The following is a 27,452-nucleotide window of genomic DNA, read 5'->3' as shown; positions in this document are numbered from 1 at the left end:
ACAATTTCTGTAGTTGCTGCACCCATTCATTCTCTCTCCTGCTCAAGCTAATGTTGTCGCATTGCATTAAGTTGATGATAAAGTGTTTACAAACTCTACTTAACAGAAAATATTGTAAATAGCCTACTGTCATGCAGTTAATGGGATATACTGTGCAAGAGTTGAAAGTTAGGTCAACTTGAAACTATTTCTCACAGGCAGCCTGTGCTGCTAGCGCACACTTTGCTCCACTCATCTATACAACATAGTTCCCATTTTCGTAAACCATACATAATTTCAAGAAAAAAATATTACCACTCGAGGGAAATCGGTGTGGTGTCCATTAAGATGTGAAATCTAAGCGTACACATTTTCACGAATCGCGGATGTGTTGATGACATAAATTAGGAAATATTAGATGACTTAAGGAGCGTGATGTTGAATTGCATGCGATGCCATTTAACCCAAATGCCCTAGCGAGCACGGGGAGAAAGATTAACTGACAGAAGATATGCATTGTCTATAGATAGGTAATGTTAGATTACATTGTACATAGCAAAAAATATCACCATGCATTCATAACTTTGATTCAGTGTGATCCCAAAAACATCGAAAAGTATGTCTTTTGTGACAATTCTGTATTACATTTTGTCATGAGGAAAATCAATAGCTGACTGTGTTCCTAACTGAACAGTAAAGTTATAAGCCAGAACGGCTCCTGGCTGCGCCTGGCAAATACATACCATAATAGCAATCAGCTATGGAACAAGCGTGCCTGTTGTTAAAGGGGAATGTGAGATGACGCCCTGATTGGTTTATTGCACGTTACGCCCAAACCACACCCATGATTAATGTAGCTACTTCAGACCACCCCATTTTTTAGATTTGTGCCTGGCGAACAGTCAAATATCCCACCGGTAAAATAGCATCAGCGCCCAAGATCCGCCCACAAAGCGACTTTATGCTTTTCGCGGAAAGACACTTCCGTTTCAGACCGTTAAATATAGCCCAATGTCTCAATCGCTACCGTTTACAACTACGGGAGCTGTCACACATCAAAACTGGCACTAGTTACGGACTCCTAGGTGTGTCAAAATATAAACTTGTCTCTGAATAAGCAATATCAAAATATTAATATAATTTGTGTACTATTTTATTGCCATTGCTTGTGTGTGGTGCCAATGAAACACTCTTTCGGACACAGAATAAATAGTTTCATTTTGCCTGTTAACCGAGCTAGCTAGCTAATGTTAGCACAGTAAATGGAAAGTGAATGGGAACAGCTGTTGATGTTCGCTAACTAAGTAGCAGCTATGGTTAAACTTCTATATTGTTGCAAACTAACCTGAAGTCAAGTCAAGTCAAGTGTTTATTTTAAGTCAAGTGTTTATTTCTTGAATTTCCCCTAGGGATCAATAAAGTATATCTATCTATCTATCTATCTATCTATCTATCTATCTATTTTTGCCATTTGCTCAAGTACAACGTACAGGCAGGCGCATTGGAATGCTTGTGCGGATCACTCAGTCAATAAAAAAAAACACACGTTCAGCAACTTTGTGTTAGTTTTGGTAGAACTAGTAGACTATGTTAGGTTAAATTATCAACTGTCTCTGGGTCTAGAGACTAAAGATCAAGTGAGACAGTGATAGATCACGAACAAAGTTATTTTTCTCTTTATTTATTTCGTAAATAAATGTTGGAATGTTAGGAAGACATGTGGCTTGTAGAAAATGGGTTTGTAACTTACATTGCTGAATGTAAGGAAATTCTAGCCTGGCGGGCCAACCTATATCATTGAAATGTATAGTCTGGAATCGACCCATTCACCTCACTTAATCCAAGGGGCGGGCATAGAATTGTCTTTCAAACTGCCTAGGCATGCAATAGGCCAGCGCTACGACCAATCAGAACAAAGAGCAGCAAGTTGATATATCAAACTTTTACCGTATCTGGTCGGCAAAACGGCAAATACATCCTTCTTGGAAAGGAATGACTTAAGTGCATTGTTTGGCTCAACTTTCAAAGAAAAGCACAAGTCCAACTCCTCCAAAGTTGGACCAACGCCGATTTAAACAACGCTCTTAGGTTTCATAGCCACCTTCTTGTTGTTCACCGTCGCGAGGACTGTCGCCATCCTGTTAAGCCCGCTTTAAGACTCTCTAACAAAATAGAGCTGTGATTGGATGGCGATCCAATCAGCCAATAGAAATCCCTATGGTTTGCTACTAGACGTACAGGCTGAGCAAATTAATTTGCCGCCGCTAGGGTGCGTCTAGATTTCTAGGCTAGGGAAATTCTGCAGATAAATCCAAGCTAATGTTTTTTCTATGCATGCAGACACCAAAGGCTGAGCTGTATTTTGCATATGTCCCCTTGCTGGCCACCGTTATTTTAAAATGCCACACATACATGGAGAGTCGCCCCCGCGCTATGTAGATGTAAATGAGGATTTCTAAGCCAATAGGCTTAAAGTGGGGCAGAACGTGGCGCAACACAGATAAATGAATAAATAAATTCTTTCACACCAACGATATAACGCGATGATATTGTTAAAATAAATGGCGAGTTATTTTTCCGCGTGTAACCCTACCGTCAAATTCCAGCCTGCCTCTCCTTCAGGATCACAGTGTTCAACAAATCAAAACAAACCTTGAATTTCCCCTTGGGAATCAATAAAGTATCAATCAATCAATAAATCTATCTATCTATCTATCTATCCATCTATATATCTATCTATCTATCCATCAATCTATCCGTCTATCTATCAATCTATCTATCCGTCTATCTATCTATCTATCTATCTATCAATCAATCTATCTATCAATCTATCCGCTATCTATCTATCTATCAATCTATCTATCTATCTATCAATCTATCAATCAATCTATCTATCTATCAATCTATCTATCAATCTATCAATCTATCCGTCTATCTATCTATCTATCAATCAATCTATCCGTCTATCTATCTATCAATCTATCTATCCGTCTATCTATCAATCTATCTATCTATCAATCAATCTATCTATCTATCAATCTATCTATCTATCTATCAATCTATCTATCAATCTATCTATCTATCAATCTATCCGTCTATCTATCTATCTATCAATCAATCTATCCGTCTATCAATCTATCTATCCATCAATCTATCTATCTATCAATCTATCTATCAATCTATCTATCTATCTATCAATCTATCAATCTATCTATCAATCTATCTATCTATCTATCAATCTGTCTATCTATCAATCTATCTATCTATCAATCTATCTATCAATCTATCTATCTATCTATCAATCTATCTATCAATCAATCAATCAATCTATCAATCTATCTATCCGTCTATCTATCTATCTATCTATCTATCAATCTATCCGTCTATCTATCTATCAATCTATCCATCAATCTATCAATCAATCAATCAATCTATCTATCTATCAATCTATCTATCAATCTATCCGTCCATCAAAATATAATATCACCCCCTGGCTCCACCTTCACTTGCCCCTTCCTGACGTTAGGTTCTCATGGGTCTCCTGACGTTAGGTTCTCATGGGTCTCCTGACGTTAGGTAACCAGCAATTGTCAAGACCCTTCTCAACAGGAAAAAGATGGCGTTCAGAGAGGGGGACATGGCAGAGCTGAGGCGCGTGCAAGGGGAACTCAAATTCAAGCTGAAGGAAGCTAAGGAGGATTACAGAAAGAAGGTGGAACAGAAGCTGTAGGAAAACAACTTGAAGGAGACATGGGACTGCATGAAGGTTATCACTGGCCTGAAGAAGAACAGCAGCTCTGTGGAGGGGGACCTGCACAGGCTTAACCAGTTGAACCACTTCTACAACAGGTTTGACTCCCCCTGCTCCAGCTCCAATGGCGTGGTCTGTCCACCATCCCCCACCCTCACACCCCTCAATACCAGCAACACTCACCTCCATCATCACAGGCTATCTTATTGCCCCCACCATCACTGGATTTTGCACCCCTCCCCACATGGTGATCACGAACAATGAGGTGACAACCTCAGTCAACAGCCATCAGACACACACAGATCCCAGATGCACCCTCCCTCCTCCTTACACCCCCTCACCATTACAAAGGGATCAAGTGACAGTCCAACTTAAGAAATTGCGCAGCAATAAAGCAGCTGGGTCTGACAGACTGTGCCCAAGGCTACTCAAGGCCTGTGCTGCTGAACTGGGGAACCACCTGAAGCACATCTTCAATTTGAGCCCCACGCTTTGGACAAGTTCCAACACTGTGGAAGACATCATGTCTCACCCCTGTCCCTAAGAAGCCACACCCTAGTGAGCTTAATGACTACAGACCTGTCGCTCTTACATCACATGTGATGAAGACAATGGAGCCATTGGTCTTAGGCATGCTCAGACCCCAGGCGCCATGCACTAGACCCGTTACAGTTTGCTTACCAGGAGAAAGTGGGCGGGACGATGCCATCACTTATCTTCTACACAGGACACATTCCCACCTGGACAAGGGGAAAAGTGCTGTGAGAATCATGTTCTTTTGATTTCTCAAGTGCTTTTAACACCATCCAGCCCCTCAGATTGGGAGACAAGCTCTTGCAGATGGGTGTGGCGGCTCACCTGGTAACCTGGATTACAGATTACCTGACCCGGCGACCACAGTTTCAGACTGAAGAACTGTCTCTCTGACACTGTGATCTGCAGCACCGGGCGCCACAGGGAACTGTGCTCTCTCAGTCCTGTTCACCCTGTACACATCTGACTTCTGCTACAACACAGTCATGCCACATGCAGAAGTTTTTCTGATGATACTGCATTGTGGGGTGTATCAGGAACGGGCAGGAGGAGGAGTACAGGAGCCTGGTGGAGGACTTTGTGCAATGGTGCAAACTCAATCATCTTCAACTTAACACTTCAAAGACCAAGGAGATGGTGGTGGATTTCCGCAGGTCTAAGCCCACTCTGCTACCAGTTCACATTGATGAACTACAAGTATCTGGGTCTCCACCTGGACAATAAACTGGACTGGTCAGCCAACACTGATGCACTCTACAAGAAAGGGCAGAGCAGGCTGTACTTCCTGAGGAGGCTGCGGTCCTTCAATGTGTGCAGTAAGCTCCTCAGGATGTTCTACCAGTCTGTTGTGTCCAGTGTCCTCTTCTATGCAGTAGTATGCTGGGGTGGAAGCACAAAGGAAGAAGGATGTGGGGCTTAATTGACAGGCTGGTAAGGAAAGCTGGCTCTGTAGTGGGAGCTGAACTGGAGTGTATCACTTCACTATCTGACAAAAGGACCCTGAACAAACTGATCAACATCTTGGACAATGAGTGTCACCCACTCCACAGCACTATTGTTAAACAGAAGAGCCTGATCAGCTGGAGACTTCGCCACTGCCTTGCACAACTGACAGACTGAGAAAGTCATTTGTCCCCAGGGCCATTGAACTGTTCAATGCCTCACTTAAGGGAAGAGGAGAGATAGACTTCTCTGCATGGTCTGTCTGCCTCTTCATCCCCTCCATGTTTGGTACTGTCTGTCCACTAGCCACTTGTACCACTGTTTATGCCCTCACTGTTTGCGTGCTATATTAGCACATTAGCACATATGCATACCCCATGCCACACCCGAACTGTGGCCACACTTATACATTTTCTTAAATAGTTAAATATATAGATGTATAGACTTTCCTTTACTTTATTTCTGCATTGTTGCACTGTTGACTTCCTCATTTTGCACTATCACCATGACCACTATCACCATTGCACTACCACCATGACACTCATTCACACAGAGCACCTTAGAGCACCTTACCATACCTTACTATGCACAGAGAATCACAGGCTCAGTCCCCTGCCTCAGTCATTGCAAGCGTCTCTGATTTATTAATCACCACCACTATGTGGATACTGTTTTTAGAATTGATTTAGATTAAGTGTTAGTATAATTTGTAATTTTGTTATTTGTATTTTAGTATATTTTTATATATTGTATTAAGTGTTAGTATAATTTGTATTTTAGTATATTTAGCATATTCTTTATCTTCTACTGTCCTTACTGCTTAGTTGTGTTTTTATATTATATACTTTAATTACTCTTCTGCTGTTAAAGAATGTGTTTGTCTTGTATGTTTGCTGCTGAGACCTTGAATTTCCCCTGGGGATCAATAAAGTATCTATCTATCTATCTATCTATCTATGTTCTCATGGGTCTCCTGTCTGATTTGAGTGCTCATGTGTCGTTAGGTTCTCATGGGTCTCCTGTCTGATTTGAGTGCTCATGTGTCGTTAGGTTCTCATGGGTCTTCTGTCGTTAGGTTCTCATGGGTCTCCTGTCTGATTTGAGCGCTCATGTGTCGTTAGGTTCTCATGGGTCTCCTGACGTTAGGTTCTCATGGGTCTCCTTTCGTTAGGTTCTCATGCGTCTCCCGACGTTAGGTTCTCATAGGTCTCCTGTCTGATTTGAGTGCTCATGTGTCGTTAGGTTCTCATGGGTCTCCTGTCTGATTGAGTGCTCATGTGTGGATTAGGTTCTCATGGGTCTCCCTGGCGTTAGGTTCTCATGGTCTCCTGTCTGATTTGACTGCACATGTGGCCGGTTCCGCATGCAGATGAAGTCGCTGTGTTTACAGCTGCTGTGCTAGCCTGAGCATGTAGATGTTGGAGAGGGGAAGTTAAAAGTCGAAGGTGAAGTAATGTTAAAATTCCACAATTTAAACATGACAACAAATGCAGGGTGGCATATGGCTCTAGCTGTTCATCTGCTGGTCAATGCTTGAGCGTAAGGTTAACTGCAAGGTAGCTGGCTAGCACTTCAGCTTGTCAATATTAACACAGAAAAGAAATATCCTGTGTCCATTAATACTTGTTTCTTAATTGGAAAACACGTTGGTAATGTTAATGTCACCCAGTCTGTCCACAAGGAGCCCTATCACATGAAGGAGGGGGAATCTAAGCTTTTTCAATTACATTAAGCGACCAAGTTGCTCTGAAATGATTCAGGAAAATTAACATGAATTTGCATGAAGTTTAATCTGAATTCTGCACCCATTACTCTTGGTGAAATATCTCACCAACTCTTCACTCAAACATGGCAAACCATATATCACAATAAACAGCAGGCCTTACCGAATATGAGGATATAAAGCATGCCTCTGTACAATGTCGGTACCTGAGTAATCTGGTTTTTAAATTGAAAACACATTTCTATATGGTCTCGAACTTTAGGGCGAAATGTAAACTATTTATGTCAAGCCTGCATACATGTTTTGGGCGAAATGTAAACTATTTATGTCAGTAGCCTGCATACATGTTTGTAAATTGTTTAGCCAAGTATCCCACCATCATGGTTCATAAATTGCCAGATTACAGACGATCCCACCTAAACACATATGAATATATATTTTACTACTGACAATCCCACCTAAACAGATATGAATATTCATTTCTACTGCCATTCTTCTTAGTAGCCTTAGTCTTTTTGAATTTCCCTTGGGGATCAATAAAGTATCTATCTATCTATCTATCTATCTATGTTCTCATGGGTCTCCTGTCTGATTTGAGTGCTCATGTGTCGTTAGGTTCTCATGGGTCTCCTGTCTGATTTGAGTGCTCATGTGTCGTTAGGTTCTCATGGGTCTTCTGTCGTTAGGTTCTCATGGGTCTCCTGTCTGATTTGAGCGCTCATGTGTCGTTAGGTTCTCATGGGTCTCCTGGACGCTAGGTTCTCTGGGTCTCCTTTCGTTAGGGGTTCTCGCGCGCCTCCCGGACGCTAGGTTCTCATAGGTCTCCTGTCTGATTTGAGTGCTCATGTGTCGTTAGGTTCTCATGGGTCTCCTGTCTGATTTGAGTGCTCATGTGTCGTTAGGTTCTCATGGGTCTCCTGACGTTAGGTTCTCATGGGTCTCCTGTCTGATTTGACTGCACATGTGTCGGTTCACGCATGCAGATGAAGTCGCTGTGTTTACAGCTGCTGTGCTAGCCTGAGCATGTAGATGTTGGAGGGAAGTTAAAGTCGAAGGTGAAGTAATGTTAAAATTCCACAATTTAAACATGACAACAAATGCAGGGTGGCATATGGCTCTAGCTGTTCATCTGCTGGTCAATAACGAACGTAAGGTTAACTGCAAGGTAGCTGGCTAGCACTTCAGCTTGTCAATATTAACACAGAAAGAAATATCCTATTGTCCATTAATACTTGTTTCTTAATTGGAAAACACGTTGGTAATGTTAATGTCACCCAGTCTGTCCACAAAGGAAACCTATCACATGAAGGAGGGGAATCTAAGCTTTTCAATTACATTAGCGGCAAGTTGCTCTGAAATGATTCAGGAGAAAATTAACATGAATTTGCATGAAGTTTAATCTGAATTCTGCACACCCATTACTCTTGGTGAAATATCTCACCAACTCTTCACTCAACACATGGCAAACCATATATCACAATAAACAGCAGGCCTTACCGAATATGAGGATATAAAGCATGCCTCTGTACAATAATCGGTACCTGAGTAATCTGGTTTTTAAATTGAAACACATTTCTATATGGTCTCGAACTTTAGGGCCGAAATGTAAACTATTTATGTCAGAAGCCTGCATACATGTTTGGGCCGAAATGTAAACTATTTATGTCAGTAGCCTGCATACATGTTTGTAAATTGTTTAGCCAGAGTATCCCACCATCATGGTTCATAAATTGCCAGATTACAGACGATCCCACCTAAACACATATGAATATATATTTCTACTGACAATCCCACCTAAACAGATATGAATATTCATTTCTACTGCCATTCTTCTTAGTAGCCTTAGTCTTTTTTGAATTTCCCCTTGGGGATCAATAAAGTATCTATCTATCTATCTCATCTAGCCTGGAAAATCCAGACCCTGGTAATCTACAAAGATTATGGGCTGAGCTACACCAGGCACATAACTGAAGCGTTCCGTTCGTGTTGCGTCTGCTGCAACAATTAGCTTCCACTATAATCAATGGACCAATGTTTACTGACTGATTTGTTGCAGGGCTGTCGTCATCTGTTTAGCTCGCCTCATGGCCTGCCTATATCAGATACACCGATGTGATTGGTTCCTTGCGATGCAAGGGGTAAAAGTAACATGCATCATTACTCATTGCCAGAGTTCCTCGCAGAGACAATTCATATTGTGCTTTCGCGAGAACTCTAGATTTCCAGGGTAGCTTCCTAGTGACGTTAATGGTTTAATTAGTGTTCCCTTCATGGTACAGCCCAAAATGTATCAGAATACACTTAATTTAACAATACCCAATGTGTTATGCATGGGCAGCATATTAATGAGGAGGGTGGGACATGTTTCATGTCATGTTAGATCACATCCTGAGGGTCTAAGCTTTCAGAAAAAATTCAGTTTATATAGTTGAATCAGTTTTCCCTTCATGGTACAGATCAAAATGTATTATGTGTACACTCTCTTCACCTAAATCCATAAAATCCCAGTCATTTCAATGGGAAATTTACTTGCCAGGACTTTTATGGGCTTTTCCCAAATCACGGAAGTAACGTCGACGCAGCGGTATAGTAGCAGATAGTAGCATCCATCAGGCAAGTGTTATTTAAATAAACTCCTGGTGTACTTACAAACTTTTCAATGCCTCGTTTTATGAGTAAAGAACATAGTTGTGCTACTGTAGAAGTTTCGTTCCATTCAGGGCATTATTAGTGGGGTCATTTACGAGATTAAAGTTGGTTCCATTACACCTGCAGAAACTCATTAGTTTCTGACAGCGCTACTCGACCAGGGTTCGACCAGGGGAAAACAGATTCTGGGAGGGTGTTTGGCTCGGGGTCATGGTGCAAAGGACCCTAGGGTGAAATTACTCCGAACCATCGCTTTAACTAGCTTACTTTAAAGACTGTCAGCCAGGTAGTGCAAAAGTAAAAGTCTCATTCAAATAATTCCTGATTCTGACATTGTTATTGTGGGTTTTTTTTTCTCGCATTGTACATTGAATTTAAAATATTTAATGATTTAGCTAAAATTGTCCTAATGAATTATTGTTATTGTTACAACTAGAGGACATTCTTCGCATACAGCTGTAAGGCTACAGCACTGAAGTGCCACGTGCACATTTCTTTCATTAGATTTATAGGATCAGAAGACCCCCGTTTTTCACTGTGGCTTGTATTTCGTGCTTTTGGCAAAAGCCCCAGACAGCAGAGGAGTGAAAATCGGGATTTATTATTTGTAAAAGTTGTTTGCTGTGCCGGGATTTGTTATTTGTAAAAGTTGTTTACTGCACCAGGATTCGTTATTTGTAAAAGTTGTTTTGTAAAAGTTGTTTGCTGCGTCGGGATTCGTTATTTTTAAAAGTTGCGTCCTGCCTACAGTAACCTGGACTGTGCGATCGCAGTCCGTTACTTTCAATTTCCGCTGCCCCTGCTCATAGTCGACATGGCCGGTAATAACGTGGTACGAGATGCGTTGCGTATGAGGTACAGTCCACTGAAGATTTTAAATGGGTGACCGGCCGCAATAGTAGTAGTAGTAGCTTTTTTGCTAGGCCCAGCGAAAGCTGGCAATGTGGAATATTCCGGTGGTTGGTGCACACGTAAGTGTTCATACTGGTTGTCTGTCCATTCATGCGGATTGCTCTGGAGAAGATTGTTCAGTAGCCTGTGTCTATGATTTTTTTTTTAAATTGATTCATTCTTTGGATGCATGGCTTTCTTTTCAACAGCATAATCCAAAGCATTCTATTTACACACAACTCTCTTGCCCCAAAGCATTCTAACCCTATTTACACAACATAAATGACACAACATAAATGAAAGCCACCTACACACACACACACACACACACACACGAGTATAACCCACACACTGGCTCCAGTACCATTCCAATATTCAGTACAGGACAATCTAGAACAGCACACTCCACGTATCATGGCAAAGCCTACACAAGACAGATCAAACCATATGCAACAGACCACATCTCAAACTGTACATGACAAGGTTGTAGGTCTGTGTGTGTGTCTGTGTGTGTGTGTGTGTGTATAAATAAATCACTCACCTGTCTCTCCTCGCTTGGTGTGTGTTGGTGGTGTTGGGGGCAGTGGCCTCTGTAGACGCGGCATCTGAGTGGGCATATCGGTCTTGACCCTGCCTACGTACTCCACATAGGTGCCAGGGAAGTTGCCCCTGTCGCCTGTGCGCTCGTTGACCCCCAGGAGCCAACCCAGGCCCGCAGGGGCGACCTCTGACCCCTGCCTGTAGCCCTCATCGTGGCTTAGCCCTGGCCCCACCGTCAGCAGGTCCCCCGGGGCCAGCGCCAGGTCCCCAGGCCGCTCACGCCCCCACGCGAAGAGCGCGCGGAACTGGAAGCCGTCCCCTGCTGCCATCTGCAGGCCGTGGGTGGAACAGCAGCAGGAGCAGCAGCAGTGCTGGAGAGCGCTCTGGGAGTCTCCTATCAGCTAGCAGGGAGAGGGGCCATGTTCCTGGTATGGTGTGTGTGTGTGAGAGAGACTAGACTGTGTGTGTGTGGGGGTCAGTGCTGGCCCGTGTTGATGGCAGGACAGTGTGGGCTACTCCTTGGCTCAGAGCCACACTTGAGCCGTATGATGGAACAGAGGGATGGCATCCCCATCGTAATACTTACACACTCACTCTAATAAACACACACAGCTCTGTGCTCAGGCCGTACAGGAAACAGGAAGTGACCTAGTTATGGTTACTTCCTGTAGCTGACCAATGAGGTTGCAAGGTCTGAGGCACCACTTGCTGTAGATTGGCTTGCTAGGTTGTCTGTCATTCAGTCCCCCTGGTCAACAGGAAGGCATGTCTATGGAGAAAGGGAGAGAGAGGGAGAGAGGGAGAGAGAGAGAGAGAGAGAGATGCTGATCAGCAGGCAACAGACACATGCACAGGCTTGGAATTTCACCATTTTAGGGGCAAGGCCACTTGGCCTTCAGGTGGGCATATTTGGTGGGGGGCACAAAGGCCACATGTCAGGGCACCAAGGCCAAAGTTAACTATACAGTAGTAAGCTATAAAAATGATCAAAGTTATATTTAGCCTATTCACGGCAGTAGACCGGCATCACTGTATGTATACTATGAAACATTACAAAAACATGAAACATGACATATTACATAGAACTGTAAATCATTTGATCATCTAATATTTACAGATAGGGTATATTTAAAGGAAAATTCCGGTTTTTAGCACTTTGAGTCCCTTTAACGTTAAGGGTTGTTTTAGGACATGTTTGTGCATGCCTGTTGCAGCCATAGACATAATATACATAGACGCTGCATTGGCTGCTGGAAACGAGAAATGCGGCCGCCATCTTGGACCGGTCATACTCCTCGTTGCGGTGCAGCAGAAGACACAAGATGCCAGTACTGTGCAGCATGTTCCTGCTCAAATCGACGGACCATCCCAGTGTTTCCATCTCAAACAGGGCTCGGGGGATTTACTTTTCACAAGTAAGATTTAACATTACCGTACTAATGGTTGTATTTTGTGAATAGAATATTACCAGAGAGTTGAGAAGGAGCAATTACTGTATGAGAATCGTAGCCAGCTAGCTAGGCTGTTTACTCGGTGTTCACCCGGCTATGAACTGAGACTTGATAAGTCATATTCCATAACACTGACTTAGATTACAACTGACACAAAAAGGCTATTGTAGAAATAAATCATACTAGATTTGGCCGGCGAATTTTACACAAGTGGCACAGACTGTAGCCGCAATCGCTAGCTGCTACTTGTAGCCTAAGCGTGTTGGTAGCTTCACTATTTCCTGAATAAAGTAACTTTTCAATAGCTTAACTTCTTTATTTATCAAGTGGCTTAGCCACACAAGCTACACTTTTTTTGTCATGTGTAATTGGCACAATTTAAAGTAGCTTCCTATGTAGAGAACTAGCCTACTGCAGTGTTTGTGTTACTAATACATTTGACTGGGTGGTAGTATTGTGTAGTGTTTTATTCATGGCAGAGTAACTGATAGTTTAGCTCACTACAATTTCTAAGTAGTTTGCCCAACACTGTATTATTCACATGTCATTTACCCTAACAAGAATAAGATGCCTCTCAAATTCCTTTCATTTATTTATTTTATATCTCCCCAGAACAACTGCCTTGCTCAAGGAGACTGTGAATGAACTGAATAGTCTCCTCACATCACTGGAACTGAGGAAGGTGCAGCTCTTCATTGCAGTATTGCAGGGCATCTGCTACACTGTGACTGAATATTTGATTTATGAGCTCCACCTTCATCACCTGCATTCACCACTCTGTGTCCCATTTTCCCATCGCCTGGTTTACTCAGTCCCTCTTTTTAGGAGTTTACCCAGTTTCACTAATGTACTGCTATCTTATTTGCCCACCTGCTGTCTGAAGCACTTTTTTCTTAGCCAAAGTGTACCCAAGCAATTTTAGCAAGGTGGGAACATACAAAATTACATGCACCAGTTATCGAAATCATAGAACCAACTGCATGACAGTAACCTCTGTTTCACTGAGCCTGTGAAGACACTCCCCGATTCTTTACTGATTGCAATGAACGGGGCTGATCTTAGCAGTTTCTAAAATGTTTCTTAATTCCTATTTATTTAATCTCTTCATTGGGGCTGAAAGCTTTCTGTGAACTGTAAATAACAGATGCTGTTGATGAACCCATTGACACTGACAAGTCACCTTTTTGTCTTGAATTGATGAACTGTTACACTTACTATGCCAAACCAATGTCTGTTTTTTAAGGATCAGAAACAAACTACAAACTTGCACTTTACAATATTTATGGAACTTGTCTAACAAATGCTGTTGATATTGAACCCAGTTACTCCATTTCCTTTACTTATGCCACACCAATGTCTGTTCATCAAACTTTATTTTTGATGGCACTGAACTGAAAAATGTTAATGGATTTTTTTCTGTAAAATTTAACCCATTAAAACTTTGTATCAAACCAGTTTCTGTCTATGCTGTCAAACATGGATTAGTTATGTTCCCAGTGTTTTATATTGGATGTCATCACTTTATAATATATCATATATCAGAATATTCTATTATTATTAAGCCCACTATGAATATTAAACCAATTTCCTGTATACAGCTTTTCTACTGGGAGGTTTACAACTTATTCTGTCAATTTTTTACAACTACAAGTTTACAACTTATTCTGTCAAAAGTTTGTCACTAAACCACATAGGCCTACTTGGAATACCCCTCAGATGTCTGAATGGCACTGATCTCACTTAAATGTTTATAGAACCTTTCTGTGAATAATGCTGTTGATGGAACTTTTCTGTCAACTGTGAACTATATTTAACTCATTAAACTTGTATCAAACTAGTTTTGTCTATGCTGTCAAACATGGATTATGTTCCCAGTTTTGATATCGGACATCAGGTCACTTTATATCATATATCAGAATATTCTATTACTGTTAAACCCACTATGAATATTAAAATACGCTAAATCATGTGTCCTGTATCATAGCTACATGTATGACCTTTGCAGCAAAAAAAAACCCGAGTGAGAATCTGTTCGGTATTCAGTGAGATATGATTAATTAAGTGCGCTGACAGCTCATCTCACCGGCCAAACAGATTACACTGAGTGGAGTGGATGACCGGTCCAAGATGGCGGCTCCAAATCTCTGTAGGAGTAGCGGTCGATGCGGCGTCTATGTATATTATGTCTATGGTTACAGCCACTCTGAAGCAGTGAAGCAGGATGGGATGGGGGGAGATGATGCTTTTGGAAAAATAAACCAGGGTCATTCCACGTCAATTCATCCAGGGCCCACGCATTTAGGTCTCAAATTCTGAAAAAATTACCAGGTGTACCCCTGTTAGCCAGGAGACACACTGTGAAATTACTTTTATGTCAGATCAATACTTTCCAAGATATAGCCAATTTTACGGGGGGAGGGGGTTGTTCTGCCTCTTTTTTTGTCAAAGTTCACAAGCCCATAGCGCAATAACTAAACCATGTAGGAGGCTCAAATTTTGCATGCTGGTACACAAATAGGAATAGTAGCAAATGTAGCAAAATCGTCACGTTTGGTGTGGATGATCCTGCATGGTCATAGCTGTCCCTCAAAGTTGATCAAAATGTTATGTTTTTGGCTGGGCTTTTTTAGGCCTTCAGAAGACATATTATTTGTACTCAACATAGACTCTTGATTTATTTTCCTTATTGAGATAAGTAGAAACACTCTCACAAAAAGCAATGAACAGAAAATACATTTGTGGGAATGTACAAAGATTTGTTTTATATTTGTTTCTTTATTCTCCACGATCTCTTCTTTTTAAAGACACCAATTTGACTTGTCTTATGCAAATATTTCTTTTTTATTTTCCACCCTGGGCATGGGCAAAATGCACCATTGAGATGAATATGTTTTATATTGTTACCACAGTGCCACCTTTGGTTGTATAGATTAACCTGTTTTGAACCGGTTCATGGGAACGAAAACGAAAACCATAAACTTTTGATGTTTTGCTAAGAACAGAAACGAAACCAGAAACTTTACATTTTTTATGTTCCGGAAACAGAAACATTTATCTAAAATAATGGTAATCGGTTAATACCGTAATTTTTTTGTTCTTTGACAAGATTTCTGTGCAGTATGGCTTGGTGAGGTTCACTTCTGGTCGTTAACTCATCGGGAGAAATGTAGGCTAATAGAGAAGCTTGCCGCCAACTGTACAGGCAGATTTTTTTTTAATTTCCCTCTGGGCCCTGACAAGGTTTTAGGCATTTGTTTATGGATTTAATATTCACAATGGCAGCTATGTACACACCATTGTGGTTGTGTATTGTCTGATGACATAAAGAGACAAAAATGCACTGATTGAGCCCTGACCAGGTTTGGCCAATTGATGTTCACAATGGCAGCTATGTAGCATACCATGTTTCAGTTATTTGCATAGATTTATGTGAGTTGCACAGAATTTTGGATGGATGTAAGAACTACAGTGATGCTTCTGTAATGCTTGGTGGTTTTGTATTGTTTGATGACATAAGAGAAACAAATGCAAGGATTGAGCCCTGACCAGGTTTGGTCAAGTTCTCAATGACAGCGATATAGCCTGCCCTATTTGTCATTTGCACCAATTGACCTGTCGCTCATTGTTACCGTGTGAAAACTCGGACAAACAAACCAGACTTGATTAGAAATACCAGAGCCCGTCTACGGAGAGCCTGGCCACTCCGTATTAAGTCCCATTGTACCGAATTTTGGATGCAGTTCCACCAGAGTTCCACTGGGGGCGATCGCCATGAGTGCAGAATAAATGGGAGTCAATGGAGCTAGACAGCTAAAATTGTCTCTTTCACCTGATTGTCGTTGACAAATCTCAGATTTGATTGTAGTTTGTATAACTTCAACATGGGTTATAGGTCAAAAGTTGAATGAACGAGTACTTATGTCCTTTTGATTTCTTACAGGTTGGGTCGTTGTTGCACATAACACGCTAGCATTGTGCTAATAAATGACGTCATTGACACGTTTGAAAGGCTTTTTAGAACAATTAAGTGACTTTAAAAAATATAATACTCAACCAAGTGTATTTTCTTTGCCTCCCCTTTCGAATACAATATTCAAATGACTTGAAAAAAAATTATATCCCGAGAAAAGTGGATTTTGAGGGGTACAGCTCCATAGACCTCCATGCATTCTGCACTCGTGTACGAGCGCCCTCATGTGGAACCACAGAAGGAACTGCAACCAGTTCAGAAACCGGAAGTGCCAGTTCTCCCCTTATTAGACATTCTCTGGAAATACATTGTGGACAATGGAAGCTGACAGTATATGAAAGCAGGCTTTGAGGACGTTTTGGTCAATAAAGGATTTACTTTCCTCCAGAAGCTATCAAAAGGGACTTAATTATGCTATGGAGGGGTGTATTCAAAACTTTAGAATACATACAAGGTGACAAGCCGTTGTGGCGAGTAGCCGTGCAAATCACCGTGCAAAAACCACTGACATTAATGCTAGCTAGCTAGCTAGTGGAAGATTGATACTAAGCTATGTTAGGTTACGTTAATATTTGATGTAGTAAGAATATAGTAGTTGATTAATGAGCATTTTCATCTTGGGATTTAACAGGGAACCTGTGCCCACGTTGTTGGCTTAGTAGCCTACATTACGTCGAAGTGTTGGAAACGCGAGAGACGTCCTGTAGGCTACTGTTGATGAAAATATACGCCGTTTTCTAGCCTCTCGGGGTACCGGCTCTCAGTATTACATGTCCCCCATGCAAAACGTTTGACCATGGTTATCCGTCGGGGTTTTTTGAGTTAATAAACTCCATAAATAACCATTAATTTGTAATTTTATGCCTCCTCCCTGTTGTTTCCTATGGAGTTGTCCGAGCTGATGTCCGAGTCCCGTTGAGGCTGGTCTGTCATTGGCTCATCAGCGTTCTAAGGGTGGCGCTTAGCGACAGGTCAATAGGGTCCCGAAGTGTGACGTAGCGTTTCCATGACGGCAGAATCACTAAATCTAAACAAACTTTCGAAGTGGCATAAATAGCATTATATGTAGACATGTGGCATCATTTCTAGCTAATAAAAATAAAAATATCCATTTAAATGTGTTTTACCTGCTAGGCAGCAGCTTAGCCACATAACACAGATTCCCTGGCAGGTGTAATAGTAAGAAACAAAATTCCAGTGGATATTTCACGTCTTCTCAAAGACTGGCGGCTGTTAGGAGTGACGTTTTTGCAAAAAAAAAAATAAAGCCAAAACACGCCCCGCGGAATTTAAGGATTTTAACGCATGCTGTGAAGTTACATGCAGGTCTCTTTTATGGAGGAAACCCATGCTAAAATAAAACTCTGTAGTCACGAATTTGATTGTGTTGGTATGAATATATGTTGTAATATGTGATTCCTACAGTGTAAAAAAATATATACTAACGTCTTAGAAACGTTGTAAAATGATTGAAATATATTAAGAAAGCCACCGCTATGGTGATTTCTAATGGTAGATTGATTTGTTTAGATCCAGTGAAATCGCTGCCTTGACAACGCTACGTATTGGCTTCAGTACTCTATTGAGCTATGTAGCCTGCCCTATTTGTCATTTGCACCAATTGAGCTATGTAAAAAGTATTATAGATATGTGTTCAGTTGTTTGCCAATAAACAACATGGCAGAAACTTTCCTTGTCTTAATTCATGTATAATACTAAAAAAAATGTAGGCATGTCAGAATTAGTTATGCCGCTTACACAATGTAGCCTATAGTGCTTTTTAATGTTTGATGACAGGACAGAGACTTAAGGAAAATTATGTAGACTAACAATATAAATTTAAAGTCCTAATAATCAGCCTACTTATTTGTATGTCCCGCAGATGACATAGAACGCTATTAACCAATTCGGGAACTTCATTTTTTTGTTCTAACCGGTTCAGGAACATCAATTTTAGGGTTGAACCGAAAACCGGAAACGTTAAAATACTGTTTCTGTTCGGAACAAACCAATTGGGAAATAATTCTGGTTCAAAGCCCTGGTCAAAACACACACACACAAACACACACAAATGAACACACACACACACACACACAAATGAACACACACACATTTATGTTCACACAATACAATCACAGTATGATTTAAAAAAAACAATAAAAAGGCTCTGGATGATAAGACTAAACACACACACACACACACATAGACACAAACAAACACACTCAAATGAACACACACGCACAAATGGACACAAACACACACAAATGAACACACACACACAATGGAGACACAAATAACCTGACACACACACAAATGAAGACACACACACAAATTAACACCCACACACCATTTGTTCCTCTAAAAGTGCTTAAACAGGATACGGCTCCTTTCCACAGGGCAAATCCCCCTGTGCTCTGCAGTAAAAACAGGATGAGGAGCCTAGGACCGGTTAAAACAGGCTACAGCCTGGATATGGCACCAAGTGAGGAGCCTTGGACCGGTTAAAACAGGCTACAGCCTGGATATGGCACCAAGTGAGGAGCCTTGGACCGGTTAAAAGATAATATGGCACCAAGTGAGGACTGGTGTAGACATGATATACCTGACACATATGTGTGTGTGTGTGTGTGCGTGTGTGTGCATGTGTGTGCATGTGTGTGTGTGTGTGTGTGTGTGTGTGTGTTGGACGAGATATCACACCAAATACAAAAAACGAATGGATGAAAACAATACAAGGGACTTAAAGTGTGAAGTTAAGGGGAGGACGTGCCACACACACACACACACACATCAGTACCTGCCTGCATTCCCTAATAAATTCTTCAACGTGATTCTGTAAAATAGACAGCTATGCTGCCTGGTGATATCAAACTCAATTAGGACCCTAACCCTAGGAGTGTATTACAAAGTGTGTGTGTGTGAGTGTGTGTGTGTGTGTGTATGTGTGTGTTGGACACGTGTATTTCACAGTGTGTGTGTGTGCCAAGCTTCGATTGTCCAAATGCTGTAGGGTAATTTGCTTTCGACTACAGATATATACTATTATATATTATATATATATTTCAAAAGTGATGACAGAGGAGTAGTCATGTGGATTTTAAAGCAGCAGCACTCGGCGCTGAACACTAAATACAAATAGAAAAACACTACCTAGATCTACAACACACACACACACACACACACATACACACACAAACACACACACCAAATATAAAAACACTACCTAGGTCTACAACACACACACACACACAGACAAACACACACCAAATACAAAAACACTACTAGTGGTGTCAACAATAATCGATTCGGCGATGCATTGCAATGCGGGTCATGCACGATTCAGCATCGATGCGGCATTGTGCCATAATCGATTATGTCACTGTTTATTTTCTGGCCTTGAGTGGACAATAAAGTTGTGAAGTTTCAAATACTTCTGGGGGCATTTCCGGAGCAACGTTGTAATGACATGCGCAGCCTGTAGCTACATGCTAAGCGGCAGCACTAGCTAGCATAACAACAACACTAAAGAATCAAGATGACGGAGGGAGATGACCACGATAGACGGGTAATTAAAAATGCACCCAAAGCTTGGAAAGCGGACATCTGGGCACATTTCGGATTCTACTAATTTAATGGGAAACTAGACAAGACGTACGCGGTGTGTAAAACCTGCCACACTAAAATCAGACACGTTGGCAATACAACTAACTTCACGAACCATGTCGCTCGTTGGCATCCTGTCAAAATAAGCATTCACAGCGCAAATTAATTTAGTCTTTTACCCATTCACCCATTCTAACTACTCGCGAATGAGCCTACTCAGCACACAGACATCACAAGTAGCCTATCACATCACATGAAAGAGCTATTTCTCAGCTTTTAAACAATGTTAGCCGTTAATTGCTGTGGTGAACGGTTCATTAAGTAAATAATATAATTCAATTTATTCATAAATTCTACTGAAGGTTCTGCGCCCATCTCCCTACCCATTCATATCGGTGGGATACTTCACGAACCCTTCGTTCAACACATAACAAACCATATCAGAATAAACAGCTGACCTTACCGAACAGAAAGGTGTAAAGCAGTCCCCTATACAGTTAGCTGTTCCAGAGTAATCCAGTTTTGAATTTGCAGCAAATTTCGACATGAATGGATGTCTCCAAATTTGGGCTTTAAGTTTTATAATGTGTTTCAATTATTAAACTTATTAAAATGCCATATCCAATACCCTGTACCATTCAATTTTATTTTTTTAATGATATTTATGTCAAAGATACAGGAGAGTGATAATACACACATAGCAGCCAATAAAATCTGTTGTTCAATATCTGACTGCTTGTATTGCCTCATGACCTCAAAATTTGCCTTGTTGTGTGCAGTAGAATTTTGATGCATCGCAATGCATCGTAGAATCAAATTTGAATCGAATCGTTACCTGGTGAATCATAATCGAATCGAATTGTGAGGGCAGTGCCAATGCACACCCCTAAACACTACCTAGGTCTACAACACACACACACCAAATATAAAAACACTACCTAAGTCTACAACACACACACACACACAAATATAAAAACACTACCTAGGTGTACAACACACACACACACCAAATATAAAAACACTACCTAGGTCTAAAACACACACACACAAATAGAAAATCACTACCTAGGTATACAACAAACACACACACACACACCAAATATAAAAACACTACCTATGTCTACAACACCCACACACACACACACACAAATAGAAAAACACTACCTGGGTCTACAACACACACACACACCAAATATAAAAACACTACCTAGGTCTACAACACACACACCAAATAGAAAAACACTACCTAGGTCTGAAACACACACACACACACACACAAATAGAAAAACACTACCTAGGTATACAACACACACACACCAGTATGGAAGTTCTCTACAGTATTATGTACTCTTCTGTGCAGTACAATACACACTCCACACACACACACACACACACACTCCACAGTACCTTGTCCTCCTCTGCCATATAGTGCACTTTGGGCTGATTGGGTGGGAGAGTTATCGGACGGGTTACCAGACAATATACTATGTAACCCTAACCCTATGTAACCCTAACCCTACCAGTGTGTGTGTGTGTGCTGGACGACTCTAGGTTTAGACTGTACACGCGTTGAGAAGAAGCTTTTTTTGTGCATATATATCATTTGTATTATTTCATATTTGTTTGTGCATATATAATTTGTATTATTTCATATTTGTTTGTGCATATTTATAATTTGTATTATTTCATATTTGTTTGTACATATATATAATTTGTATTATTTCATCTTGACAGAGGGAGTGAGGTAGACATTTTAACCAGAAGATTGATTGGTCACGTATGAGTGAAAAAAACGTAAAAAGAGCAAAATCAGATAAATCAAATTGGCCCGACAATCACACACGCACACACACACACACACACACACACACACACACACATGCAATCACACACGCACACACACACACAATCACACATGCTCACACACACACAATCACACACGCACACACACACACACACACAATCACACACGCACACACACATGCAATCACACACGCACACACACACAATCACACACGCTCACACACACACAATCACACACACACACAGGTACACCCATGTATGTCGTCCCCTTAAAAATTAGTATTTTTACAGTAGTATTCTGTACACTTCGACGGTACATTAAAAATCGGACCCGGCCCAATCCAATCTATACTGGTAACATTGAACCAACTTGGGACTGATGCGTTTGTGTGCGTGTGTTTGTGTGCGTGTGTGTGTTTCAAAATCGTTTCAATCTTTTTTGCCATGTCCAGGTGAACAACGTGGATGATGGCCGACAGACTACAAAATGGCCGAGCTTAGGCTGAGCGCACTATAGAGTGTCCGTTTGGTTCCAGCTGCGTCGTCTCACAGCCTTGTTGAGGGCAGTGTTGACCGAGTGGCATGCCGACGCTCGGCCTGTCCTGTGTGAGGGTCTCCACCTGTGTGAGCATCTCCACCTGCCCATCGAGCCTTCTGAGGGCTTCCCTCCACCCCACCTCACTCCACCACCTCAGCAGATCTCCAGAACACACACGCGCACATCTGACTACACTAATCTCAACACCCCACCGATGGATCAGGCTTTCAGCTGCTCCAGCACGTTATGTAGCGCTCGCACGCTCTGCTCTAGACATCATGAAATATGGAGGAGGACGGAGGGGGAGGCGGAGGAGAGCAGACCCTACCAGACTCCAGCCGAATGTTCCAGAATGGGCTCCTCGTACAGAAGACGACGACGAAGGAGGAGGAAGAGGAGGAAGAGAGAGGACGGCCAGGAGACGCTCTGGTTCCGCTGCTCGGGGTTCATCCTGCACAGAGGCGCCGCAGCCCAGCGAGAGGGCGAGAGGATGGCACGGGGAGAGGATGGCACGGGGCTTACGTAAGGGCTCTGGAAGTAGGATGGGGCGCAGTGCTCGGGTGGCGACGACAGTAACCCCACCCCAAACGGGGCAGCTGCCCTGCCGGACGGGCCCTTGTGTGGCGCAGGACGCCCGGGCTCCTGGCCTACGTGTGTGTGTGTGTGTGTGTGTGTGGGGGGTCGTAGTGCCCTCTGAGGTGCCCCAGACAGTGGACGGCGTTCAGGCTCCTGCTCGCGCCCATCTGAGGCCAACGGGAACGTTAGTGCGGCTAGCCCCCCCCCCTCGTCTCACGGCAACCTGGATAACCCCCCCCCCGCCTCGTCTCACGGCAATCTGGATAACCCCCTCGTCTCACGGCAACCTGGATAACCCCCCCCGTCGGCCCGTTAACGCTACGTGCAGCTCACCTTTCGGCACGAGTGTCCAGCGGTAACCCTGGCAGCAGCCAGGCCATCCCATAATGACACACTCTTCTCCTCCTCCTCTCCTCTCCCCTCACCTCTGAAACACGACTCTGGCACAGCCGCTCTGCACTCTGCACACACACTGGACTAATGTGGTGTGCGGGACAGAGGCAACACACAGGGCGATATACACACACACACACACACACACACACACACACATACTGACACACACACACTCACACACACACACACACACACACAAACACACACACACACACACACACCACACACACACACACACTCACACACTAACTCACTCACCACGAGCTCTTGGCGGGCAGTGGGCACTTCTGCTCTGAGCGGAGCGTCTGGTCAGGAACCGTGGGCACCCTGGGCTGGCGCTTCACTACCTCGGAGAGCAGGAGCGTGTGTGTGTGGAGGCGGGGGGTGCCAGGGCTAAGAGGCACGTGGCTTCAGTCACATCCAACCACAGCAGGCCAGAATCCTCACGCCATCCCTTAACCCCCCCCCACCAAATACTGCCCTAGCTACACTATTACCCCCCACCAAATACTGCCCCAGCTCCACTCTTACCCCATACCCCCACCAAATACTGCCCCAGCTCCACTCTTACCCCATGCCCCCCCACACACACACACAGCGCCTCCCCACACACACACACATTAGCCTCTCCACACACACCCCCCCACACACACACACAGCGCCTCTCCATCCCCCCCCATCGCCTTCGTCTTTTGAAATGGACTCCCAGAACACAAGCTGCTCCTGAATGGCCAAGTTTGGTGTGCAGTTCCATCTGAGTCCACAAGACAAAAACAGAAATCAGCTTTTCCCAACTCTTCCAGTCTTCCTGCGACACTTTTCTCCTAAAATCCAACTCTTCCAGTCTTCCTGCGACACTTTTCTCCTAAAATAAAATCCGGAGCTCTGCTGCTCCAGTGCCACTCGCTTCTCTAGTCCCCAATCTAACATTCCAGAACAGCAGCTGTCGGAAGAGGGCAACAAACCTCCTCTCCTCCTCCCTCCTCTCCTCTCACTTTTCCCTCTTTTGCTGTTGTTTTTGACTGTCTGTGGGTGAGTGGGGAGCGGGGGATGGCGAGATAAACAAATAAATAAGAGGAAGTGGCTGTTGCTAGAGAGAGAGGGTGCTGCCTGGACTCCTGCGCCCTGATTGGCCGGCTCAGGGCCATGTGCGGTGCAGTCAGCAGTGAGCAGCGAGAGTTCTAATATTAGAAAATGTATCCAGGCAGCCGCACGGACGCCCAGAGAGCCACGCTGGGACCCGCCGCAGATACCGCTGTGTGAAACACACACAAACACACACACTCGGCAGCTCAAACACACACAAACACACACACTCGGCAGCTCAAACACACACAGACACACACACTCGGCAGGTCAAACACACACAAACACACACACTCGGCAGCTCAAACACACACACTCGGCAGGTCAAACACACACACTCGGCAGGTCAAACACACACAAACAAGCCAGCACCAAGGGAGGAGGAGAAAAGGGCTTTTAAGATCTTTGCATCATATAGAACATATGAAACAAAATGCCACTTAGGAGCAGAATGAACCTGATCAAAGATGTCATTTAAAATGATGATTAAAAAATATAAGCAATAGTGTGTAAAATTGTGATGCTTGTGAGAAAAGCCTGCATAAATGCGAGCCTTAATTCAGTGACCTAAATCTGTGAGACTGTGGTTGGTTCACCAGAGTCTGATTACTCTCCATTGAATGAGTGCAGGGCTGACTGCACGTCATACACACACACACACACACACACACACACACCCAAAACTGAATAGAAGTAGAACTGCATTTTTCTCAAGCAATTTCAGCATTAAAGACATTTAACAGCACCAGGGTCACACAGTCATGAAATCCTCCAAAGGTCTAGAGAGTGAACAAACAGCGACCCCTCATACCAGGCTGAGTGAACAGAGCCAACAAACAGCAAAAGGTTGGCTGCTCTAGAGTCACATTCACTGGATAAGTCTGAAGTGTTCAGGACTAAACGCTAACACTACTACAGCTACCCCCATTGTAGCTGTATGTACTAGCAGCTCCTGACAGGCCAGGCATGGCCATCAGTGGCCTGGGTGGACAATGACAGCTCCATCAAGAGCTTCTTCGGTGATTGGTCATTATAACACTGCTAAAACAAATCTAATGGTAGCTTGAGAATGAAATTAGACTGGAATCAGAACAAAATCTATTTTAAGCGTATTTAAATTGCCTACTGTGTACACATGTTCTGTGTTCTCTGGTCATATTCTAATTGAGAAAGTGATCAAATAAACAATATGGTCTTTAAGGCTGAAACAACAAAGGGGTCTGTTTACACACTACTGTATTTAGATCATATTTACTATTGTTCATGTGGTCGCTGAAAAGTGCTTTATATGTTTATGAGTGCAGCAAAATGGCTTCTGATGCCGCTCCGGGGATTCAAACAGACTTAAAAGTATAGGAGATTATGTCGTCACAACTGGCGCATTGACAGTAACAGCCATAGGCGCTGATTTATGTTTCCGTCGGTGGTTGCTCAAACAATTAAAGGCCCGATACCAACGCCCATGTGTATTGTTGCCATACGGTTTTTGAGAAGTAATGTATGCACTTCAACACTTTAGAAAATCAACAGCGGCCGACACACAAAATGCCAAAACAGTTTGCGGGAGTCCATGGGCGTCACCCCGAGGACAATGCTGTTAAGCAAAGGCACAATTTTTGTGCACTTTCAGTCACCTACACTACGCCTAAATCACGCATGATCTGTCGTTTGACTCCTGAACAGTTTACAGTACGTAACGTAACTCAGAAGGTTAATTGCGTTAACCCAGACTAAAAGGAAAAACACTTCGCTTTGTTTTTATAAACTGAAATTATATTTCGTGTTGACATCACGCCGTTAAAAAAAACGAGATAGCCTATCCATTCAGAAGCGCGCATTAGACGACAGTAAGTGGAGGCAGTGGTTCTCAAACTTTGCCATATCCTACTGTACTACTGGTGTAAAAGGCGTGTATGGTAGGCTATCATATTTTTTGTAAAGGTCTGCCAGCCAGGGATATTCTTAGGCCTATGAATGGTGTGCCTTCTCGCAAAAGCATAGTCACTGGGCTCAGCTAGATGTAGCTTTCTCCTTCACCAACCTGTGAGCCTATGAGGCAGTCACGTCGTCAGTGGCACTCAGGTCCTTCTCATCTGCTGATACAGCAACATGAGTATTCCACTATAGCATTGCTCCTCATTGCCTTACTCCTTTCCTTTTCAGAATGTTCTTTTTATCCATAATCATAAGTCTTTCTTCAGTGAATTAGCAAGATACCATCAGAAGCCAACAATCATAAAACACCTGTCTTGGCGCTCTCCCCCATGAAGCTGTCTGCGTGTTGTAGGCTAGATTTGCGTGAGTTCTTTCTATCTGCTTTACTTTTGCGAGTTGCGACCACCTCGTCACATTAATAGGCTATGTATGTTATAGACTTTCTATGAGGTACCAGTGTTTAGCTGTGTCACAAAACAATAAGCTTTGTCAGACTACTTTTAAAATGATATTCAGGGCTATATACATTTTAAACATTCGGGGGCTGAAGACTTCGACAAAGCCTTGCGTTAATTCTTCAGGTGGGAAGTGTCAGGAATTTTCATACGAGGCGGCTCTCATTGGTGGTTAGGATATGGAGTAGGGGATTGACAGCAACATAGCCAATCACATTATGAGAGATGCTGAATTTAACATCAACTGCTTAACATCAACTGCTTGATTTTAAATTAGTCAATTTAGCCGGGACTGTAAGCTGGCACACGTGGGTGCTCGAGCAACGGAGCCATGGTATCGGCGCTATACTAACAGCTATCTGTGTAGTTAGGGCAAAGAGTATACTCTTTGGTTAGGGGCAATTCCACGCAAAACTGTCACGTCCATAACGCCAACTAAATACGATGGCATTGTGTTGGCGTTATGGATGTGACAGTTTTGCGTGGAATTGCCCTTAGGCCAATTTTCAACCAGATGGCATCAACAGGCGATGCAGTAGGCTAGCCTTGAGAGATTAAAGGTTATGAGCACAAGCAGTGACGTCATGCCCATTGAAATTAAGGGGGCACGTGCCCCTCCTGTTTGTTCCT

At 42.8% G+C, this 27,452-nt stretch overlaps 1 protein-coding gene across 1 annotated transcript in view; it reads right to left on the bottom strand.

Moving 5' to 3' along the window:
• The window catches only part of LOC125300812 (phosphatidylinositol 3-kinase regulatory subunit beta-like), a 75,311-nt gene extending 63,833 nt beyond the window's left edge, over positions 1-11,478 (bottom strand). Inside the window, exon 1 of the mRNA XM_048252943.1 lies at positions 11,011-11,478. Within this exon, the coding sequence (XP_048108900.1) occupies positions 11,011-11,338 (328 nt within the window). The 5' untranslated portion in view covers positions 11,339-11,478. The remainder of the gene's footprint in view (positions 1-11,010) is intronic.
• Between the last annotated feature and the right edge of the window lie 15,974 nt (positions 11,479-27,452).

This window comes from Alosa alosa, chromosome 9 (genome assembly GCF_017589495.1).
Source record: "Alosa alosa isolate M-15738 ecotype Scorff River chromosome 9, AALO_Geno_1.1, whole genome shotgun sequence".
NCBI classification, from domain to species: domain Eukaryota; kingdom Metazoa; phylum Chordata; class Actinopteri; order Clupeiformes; family Clupeidae; genus Alosa; species Alosa alosa.
This window is presented reverse-complemented; position numbering and strand designations above follow the sequence as displayed.